Source organism: Zosterops lateralis (genome assembly GCF_965231275.1).
Source record: "Zosterops lateralis genome assembly, chromosome: 7".
NCBI classification, from domain to species: domain Eukaryota; kingdom Metazoa; phylum Chordata; class Aves; order Passeriformes; family Zosteropidae; genus Zosterops; species Zosterops lateralis.
In genome coordinates this window covers 36,843,628-36,852,847 of record NC_139767.1, presented here as the reverse complement: position 1 = coordinate 36,852,847, position 9,220 = coordinate 36,843,628, and the positions used below count along the sequence as shown (strand labels likewise).

At 39.6% G+C, this 9,220-nt stretch overlaps 1 protein-coding gene across 1 annotated transcript; it reads right to left on the bottom strand.

The window, feature by feature from the left end:
- Positions 1-324: 324 nt before the first annotated feature.
- On the bottom strand, positions 325-8,778 carry LYPD6 (LY6/PLAUR domain containing 6; the record flags this gene model as incomplete). Its single annotated transcript, XM_083864913.1, has 4 exons — positions 325-522; positions 2,756-2,886; positions 6,575-6,673; positions 8,664-8,778. The coding sequence occupies 4 exons, from the start codon at positions 8,776-8,778 to the stop codon at positions 325-327; spliced, it is 543 nt and encodes a 180-aa protein (XP_083721039.1).
- Positions 8,779-9,220: the final 442 nt, after the last annotated feature.

Here is a 9,220-nt window from a genome sequence, read left to right as displayed (position 1 = left end):
CTGTCCAGTCCCTGTCCTGTCACTGTCATTGTCACTGTCGTTGTCACCATCCCTGTCACTGTCATTGTCACTGTCGTTGTCACCATCCCTGTCCCTGTCTCTGTTGCTGTCCCTCTCCCATCACTGTCCCTGTCCCTGCCGCCATCCCTGTCACTGTCGGTGTCCCTGTCACTGTCCCTGTCCTGTCACTGTCCCTGTCCCATCCTGTCCCTGGCACCATCCCTGGCACTGTTGTTGTCCCTGTCCCATCACTGTCCCTGTCCCACCACTGTCCCTGCCGCCATCCCTGGCACTGTCGCTGTCCCTGTCCCACCCCTGTGTCTGTCAGTGTCCCCGCGTGGCGGTGGCGGCCAGGCAGCGCTGTGCCAGCAGCGCCAGCGCCAGGCGGAGCGGTGTCCCCAGGCCGGGCGGGGACAGGGTGGCGGTGGCGCTGGGCGGGGACAGGGTGGCGAACACGGCGTCAGAGGCGTTCCGGGGCAGCGGCAGGTTACAGATACTGCCCTCGCAGCACGACGTGCACACCTGGCACCGGTACAGGGATACAGGCGATGGGGAATGCCAGGGAATGGGGAATTCCAGGGAATGGGGAATTCCAGGGAAAACGGGGAATGAGGAAGTCCAGGGGGAAAGCACAGGGAAAACGGGGAATGAGGAGTTCCAGGGAAACAGAGTGAGGATTCCAGGGAAATGGAGTGAGGAATCCAGGGAAAGCAAAGAATGCAGAATTCCAAGGAAAGCGGGGAATGCAGAATTTCATGGAGAAAAGCACAGGGAATAAGGAATTCCAGGGGGGAAAGCACAGGGAAAACAGGGAATGAGAAATTCCAGGGAAAACAGGGAATGAGGAATTTCAGGGAAAAGAGCGCAGGGAAAACAGAGAATGCAGAATTCCAGGGAAAGTAGGGAATGAGGAATTCCAGGGGAAACGGAGTGAGGATTCCAGGGAAACGAAGTGAGGAATTCAGGGAAAACGGAGTGAGAATTCAGGGAGTGAGGAATTCCAGGGAAAACGGGGAATGCAGAATTCCATGGAGAAAAGCACAGGGAATGCGGAATTCCAGGAGGAAAAGCACAGGGAAAACAGGGAATGAGGAATTCCAGGGAAAATAAGGAATGAGGAATTCCAGGGAGGAAAGCACAAGGAAAACAGGGAATGAGGAATTCCAGGGAAAACAGGGAATGAGGAATTCCAAGGGGGAAAGCACAGGGAAAACGAGGAATAAGGAATTCCAGGGGAGAAAGCACAGGGAAAACAGGAAATGAGGAATTCCAGGGAGGAATTCCAGGGAAAACAGGGAATGTGGAATTCCAGGGGGAAAAGCACAGGGAAAACAGGGAATAAGGAATTCCAGGGGGAAAAGGCACAGGGAAAACGAGGAATAAGGAATTCCAGGGGGAAAAGCACAGGGAAAACAGGGAATAAGGAATTCCAGGGAAAACAGGGAATGTGGAATTCCAGGGGGAAAAGCACAGGGAAAACAGGGAATAAGGAATTCCAGGGGGAAAAGCACAGGGAAAACGAGGAATAAGGAATTCCAGGGGGAAAAGCACAGGGAAAACAGGGAATAAGGAATTCCAGGGGAAAAGGCACAGGGAAAACAGGGAATGCCATTATAAGTACATATCCAATTAATTATATCTACATTAACCTAATACATATTATATATATAATGTACATATAATCTATAATGTAGAGGTATGATATGTATAATATATACATATAAATTACATATAATTTTATATTTATGTACATATAATGTACAAATAATTTATACATATCTATGTTGTACATATATAGTATATATAATACTCTATATCTTACATACATCAATATTAAAATGTTATGTAATGATAATAAAAATATAGAATATGTTCTAGATATAATATATAGTATAGAACATACATGTGATATATTATATTGCATTTATATTAGAGATATATTATGTTACAATATAATACAATACAATACAATATAAATGTATTGTGTAATATGTAATATATAATTGTAATAGATACATATAAATGTGATATAATGTAATGTAATATAATATAATTAAATATAATATAATGCAATATAATATAGTATAATATTTTATGATATTACATTTATATTGCATTATATTACAGGTATATTTATATTGTATTATATTACATGTATATTGTATTATATTACATGTATATTTATATTGTATTATATTACATTTATATTGTATTATATGATGTTACATTACATTTATATTGCATTACATTACATTTATATTGTATTATATTACATTAATATAATATCATATAATACAATACAATATAATGCAATACAATATAATGCAATATAATATAGTATAATATTATATTACATTACATTTATATTGTGTTATATTACATTTATATGGTATAATGTGATATTGAATTTCATTTATATTGTATTATATTACATGTATATTTATATTGTATTATATTACATTTATATTGTATTACATTAATATAATATAATACAATACAATATAATGCAATATAATATAGTATAATATTACATTACATTACATTTAGATTGTATTATATTGCATTATATTATATATATTATATAATATATATTATATAATATATATTATATTACATAATATATTATATTATATTATATTATAATTTTTATTTAATTTAGTTTTATTTTAATTCATTTCCCCCCACATTTACACCTACTACATTGACAAAACAAGCTCAAATTATACGATTTTCCCCCAATTTCCCCATTCCCCACCTTGTACTCCTCGTGCCTGATGTAGGTGCAGCCGGTGCTCAGACACTCCTCGAGGCCCACGCAGCGTTTGGTGACAGAGACACTCTCCCCGCTGGCCCTCATCATGTGCTGGCTGAAACAGTACCTGGTCCCTGAAAACATGGAAAAATATTTATCTGCTCCATTTGCATCCCTTGAGAACACACCAGCGGGAGAAATAGGAAAAAAACTCCTGGATTAAAAAAAAAAAATACAAATTTTTTGTGTATTTTTTATGTAGCATGTGCTGATAGAAGCAGTATCGTGTCCCTAAAAAACATGGAAAATTGAAATAGGAAAGAAGTTCTGGATTTTTACCAAATAATGGTAAAGATGCCGTTGGTAATGGTATAAGGGTGTTATATATATATATATATATATATATATATATATATATATAAAAAAGGATTATATATATATACACACACACACATATATATATATATATAAAGGGGTATATATATAAGGGTTATATATATATATATATATAAAAAAATATAAATGGTATTATTAAAAATAGTAAATTTTTAATAAAAAATAAGGGTTTGGTTTTTTTAAATTTCATTAAAAATACACATTTTTGACATTTTTTTATGAATCGTGTGCTGGCTGAAGCAGAACCTGGTCCCTAAAAACATGGAAAAATATTTATCTGCTCCATTTGCATCCCTTGAGAACACACCAGCGGGAGAAATAGGAAAAAAACTCCTGGATTAAAAAAAAAAAAATACAAATTTTTTGTGTATTTTTTATGTAGCATGTGCTGATAGAAGCAGTATCGTGTCCCTAAAAAACATGGAAAATTGAAATAGGAAAGAAGTTCTGGATTTTTACCAAATAATGGTAAAGATGCCGTTGGTAATGGTATAAGGATTTTATATATATATATATATAATATATATATATTATATATATATATATAAAAAAGGGTTATATATATATACACACACATATATATATATATATAAAGGGGTATATATATAAGGGTTATATATAAGGGTTATATATATATATATATAAATGGTATTATTAAAAATAGTAAATTTTTAATAAAAACTAAGGGTTTGGGTTTTTTTAAATTGCATTAAAAATACACATTTTTGACGTATTTTTTATGTATCGTGTGCTGGCTGAAGCAGAACCTGGTCCCTAAAAAACATGGAAAAATCTTTATCTGCTCCATTTGCATCCCTTGAGAACACACCAGCGGGAGAAATAGGAAAAAACTCCTGGATTTAAAAAAAAAAAATACAAATTTTTTGTGTATTTTTTATGTAGCATGTGCTATCTGAAACAGTACCTGGTCCCTGAAAACATGGAAAAATCTTTATCTGCCCAATTCCCCTTCCCTGAGAATCCACCAGCAGGAGAAATAGGGGAAGAAGTCCTGGATTTTTAATTAAATGATGGGAATTTTTTAAAAATTCAGATTTTGGGGGATGTGTTTCTGTATAATGTCACTGAATATGTGCTCACAGCTGGGAGAAAGAAGGGGAAAAGGAGGGAAGAAAATGAGGGAAAAGGGAAAGAAAAAAGGAAGGGGGAAGGAGGGGAAAGGAGGGGAAAAGGAGTGAAAAAGGAGGGGGGAAAGGTGGGAAAAATGGAGAAAAAAAGGAGGGAAAAACAGAAAAGGAGAGAGAAAAGGAGGCAAAAAAAGGGAAGGGAAAAAACAGATAAACAGGAGGGAAAAAGAGTGAAAAAAAAGAAGGGAAAAGGGAGAGAATAATTGGGAAAAGGAGGGAAAATAGAAGGCAAAAGGAGCAAAAACAAAAACAAAAACAAAAATAAAAGGAAGGGAAAAAGAAGGAGAAAAGAGGGGGGAAAGGAGGGAAAAAAGGAGAGAAAAAGGAGGGGGAAAGGAGGGAAATTTCCATATTTTCCAGCTTTTCCTGCCCTAAAGCTCAGCTCTATCACTGTGTCCATCAGCTCCCAGGATTACACACACAAAATCCACAAGAAGGAATAAAATCCACTCCCTTTTCTCCTGAAAAAAAACAAGGAAAATCCGGGAATATTCAGCTCATCCCGTGCCAGCCATCCTGGGGTGAGTTTTATTGTTGTTGATTTTAACTCAAAGGAAGCAAATTCTGGGGCTGATAACGAGCCTGACACACACACTGGGGTCAGTTCCTTCCAAAATAATTATTTTTCTTCCAAAATAAATATATTTCATCCTTTAAAATAACTTTTTTTTTTTTTCTCCAAAGGCAAAAATCATCCCCAAAACAACCCAACTAAATGAGATTTTTCACTGGGGCTGTGGATAATAAATGGGTGTTGTGTGAGGGGCTCAGAAAAGATCTGGTGAAGGAGGGGGAGATTTGGGGAGCTCAGCAGTGCCTGGATCTGATATTTGAGTATTTTTATTAAAGGGGTTTTTTCTGAGCTGTTCCAAATTTCAGGCTCCAAGGGGATTTATGGGGATCAAACCATTGAAAATATGGAAATTCCAACCTGGAATGCCCTGGGTGTGGATTTGTGCCATAGGGGAGGGAAGTGAACATGGACAGAACTGGTTCTGAGAAAAAAAAAATCCCTTAATTATTTTTAGGTGAGGAGGGGCTGGGATGGAATTCCCAGAAAATTGCGGCTGCCCTGGATGTGGATTTGTACCACAGGAGAGGGAAGTGAACACTTGTAGCTCTGGTTTGTACTTGAAGTGTTTTGGTTGTCTGAAATTCCTTTTTCAGGAAATTTTCTGTAAACAAGAGAAATGTTTTTGTAACAGTAAATTGTTTATATTTTTTCCCTGAGAGGGATTTTTCCTTATATCCCTTTGGTCTGACCAGTGTGAGTGAAGAGGTTTGTCTTTGTGTCACCAATCCAATTGATCTGTATAAAATAGTATAAAAAGGGAGACACATCCCAAAAATAAAGAAATAATTTCCAGCTTTCTGAAGTTCAGAGTCTTTGTGTCGTTGTGGTGTAAAACAGCGTCAAACACAGACAGAACTGATCCTGTAGTCACCAATAAGAGAAAAAATCTCTTAAAATTCCTTCCCTGTGAGAGTGAGGAGGGGCTGGGCTGGAATTCCCAGAAAATTGCGGCTGCCCCTGGATGTGGATTTGTGCCACAGGGGAGGGAAGTGAACACTTGTAGCTCTGGTTTGTGCCTGAGGTGTTTTTGATTTTCTGAAATTCCTTTCCCAGGGAATTTTCTGTAAACAAGAGAAGTGTTTTTGTAACAGTAAATTGTTTCTATTTTTTTCCCTGAGAGGGATTTTTCCTTATATCCCTTTGGTCTGACCAATGGGAGTGAAGAGGTTTGTCTTTGTGTCACCAATCCAATTGATCTGTATAAAACAGTATAAAAAGGGAGACACATCCCAAAAATAAATCATTTTCAGCTTTCTGAAGTTCAGAGTCTGTGTGTTGTGGTGTAAAACAGCGTCAAACACAGACAGAACTGATCCTGTAGTCACCAATAAGAGAAAAAATCTCTTAAAATTCCTTCCCTGTGAGGGTGAAGAGGGGCTGGGCTGGAATTCCTAGAAAATTGTGGGTGCCCTTGGATCCCTGGAAGTGTCCAAGGTCTGGAGCACCCTGGGATAGTTGAAGGTGAACTTTAAGCTCCTTCCCAACCCAAACCACTCTGAAATTCTAAAAAATCAACCCCAGCCTGATTTAACCCCCAGCTGCGCCAGAAAAAAACAAGGAATAACCCAAACTCCTCAACCTCATCCACTGCCAGGAGACAGAAAAACCTCAATTATTTTTTCCAGAATCCCGAATTCCCCAGTTTCTGGGAATAAGAGGTGGGAGATGAGTTGGGAGGTGAATCCTGGGATGGGGCAGGGTTACCTCGGGGGCAGTAAACATCTGGAGCCCAGCGGTTGCACTCGTAATTATCCGAGGCTTTTTCACAGGTGAAACACTTAAATCCGTGAGGATACGGCGTGGCTGGAAGGAAGGGAAAATTAGAGTTAAAAGCAGTGGAAAATTAAAGTTAAAAGCAATTAAAAATGTGGAGTTAAAAGCAATGGAAAATTGAAGTTAAAAGCAGTGGAAAATATGGAATTAAAAGCAGTGAAAAATATGGAGCTAAAAGCAATGGAAAATAAGGAGTTAAAAGCAATGGAAAATAAGGAGTTAAAAGCAATGGAAAATATGGAATTAAAAGCAATGGAAAGTATGGAATTAAAAAGAATGGATAATGGAGTTCAAAGGAATGGATAATGGAGTTAAAAGTAATGGAAAATACAGAGTTGAAATGAATAGAAAATATGGAGTTAACATGAATAGAAAATACAGAGTTAAAATTAATGGAAAATATGGAGTTAAAATGAATAGAAAATACAGAGTTAAAATTAATGCAAAATACGGAGTTTAAATGAATGGAAAATACGGAGTTAAAAGTAATGGAAAATATGGAGTTAAAAGTAATGGAAAATACAGAGTTAAAATTAACGCAAAATACGGAGTTAAAATGAATGGAAAATACGGAGTTAAAATGAATGGATAATATGGAGTTAAAACAACCCAATTAATCTGGTTCTGTTCAAATCCCCCAATTAATCCGGTTCTGTGCTGCTTTTCAGGAGAAAACAGCAAATTTTTAATTTTTGTTTTTCTCTTTAGATCCAAATTTCTCCAGATTTTCTTGTCACTATCAGCAGGTCGGCTCTGATTTGTAAAACCCTGTTCCCCCAGAGCAGGAAAAGCACCTTTGGGTCCCTGTGGACTCGTTCCAGCTGCGTTTTCCCAGCCAAAGTGGCCAGTGCTGACTTCAAAGGGAGTTAATGGCAGCTGGGAATGCTCATTCCCTCGGAATCAGAGCTCACGTCCAACTTTATCAGCGCTGATAACGAAATATCAGGTGGATTTAAACACTCCCAGCAAAGGAAAGAGCAGCTCCTGTTGAAGGCAGGCTCAAAGCCCCAAAGGGAACTAAAACCACTTTGCTGAACCTCCAGCTCTGAACAGCAGCTCTGTCCTGATTTATCTCACCAAACGAGGGCTAATTCTTTAATTGCTCTCCTGGCAGCACTTCTGGGACGTTTCCAATCCACCCTCGAGGTGCTGCCACTTTCTCAGAGGCCAAATGGTGAAAAGTCACATTTATCAGTGAATGGAACCTCTGCAGCCCCAAGGGCCACATCTTCACCCTCCCTCCTCATCATCATCACCTCTCCTTGCTCTGGGCAGGATCCTCTTTGGGAATGTGGGGTGAAGCAAGAGGATTTCATTGCTTGTTTCCTTTTAAGGAACAAGAAATCACCCAGCACAACTTTAGTGGGGCTGGGACAACAGCCCAGCCCATTATTTAATTAATAATTAAATTAATTCCTGTCACCCTGCACCTCTGACAGTTCACAGCTATGACATAAAAGAGCAATTTCAGCCTGTTTGCACAGAACATAAATTTTTCAGCTTTTCAGAATATAAATTTTTTTTTAGTTTTCTGTGGGGAGATAAGGGACAGCTCCACAGGCACTCTGCTCTCACAGAATTCAGTGAGATGAGTCTGATAAGAGAACAGAGTGGTGAGGGAAGGTGTAAAGATGCACAATTCCATTGCTCCAGGAGTTTTACTGGAGTCAAGGCAGGAGCTGTTGGTCCCCCAGCACCCCATGGTGACCTTTCAACCCTTTTGGTCCAGTTTTACACGGAATCATGGAATATTTTGGGTTGGGAGGGACCTGGTTGGTGCATTCACCACTCTCATGGGGCCAGGAGAAAAGAAAACCCAAGTTTTTGTGGGAGGTGTCCCAACACGGGCACCGCGGAAACGAGGATGGGAAGCGGCTTTTGGGTTGGGCTCCTATGAGAATTCGCATATGAAATATATAAAATATATAGAATTTGCATAGAAATATGCAAATCCATCAGGTCAAGGCTCAGGAGATCAGTGATGCTCCCCTTGTCCCTGTCCCAGGTGGAGGTGACTCACTGGAGGGGTGGAGGTAGACGATGTCCTTGGCGGTGAAGTCGCGGCTGCGCGCGGCCGGAGCGCGGCCGGACAGGAGCAGCAGCAGCAGCAGGAACAGCCCTGGTGGCCAGGCCATGGCCCAGCCAGCTCCTGCTCATGTGGCGGCCAACAATCCCCACCTGGGCAGAGATACAGAATTCCAGAGTTAACCAGGCTGGAAAACACCTCTGAGATCATCCAATGCAGGAGTTTGGACCAGCCAGCTCCTGCTCATGCAGTGGCTGAGAATCCCCACCTGAGCAGAGTCACAAAATCAGAGTTAACCAGGCTACAAAACACTTCTGAGATCATGGAGTGCAGGAGTTTGACCCAGCCAGCTCCTGCTCATGTGGCGGCCAACAATCCCCACCTGGGCAGAGATACAGAATTCCAGAGTTAACCAGGCTGGAAAACACCTCTGAGATCATCCAGTGCAGGAGTTTGGCCCAGCCAGCTCCTGCTCATGTGGTGACTGACATCCTCCACCTGGGAACAGACACAGAATTCCAGAGTTAACCAAGCTGGAAACACCTCTGAGA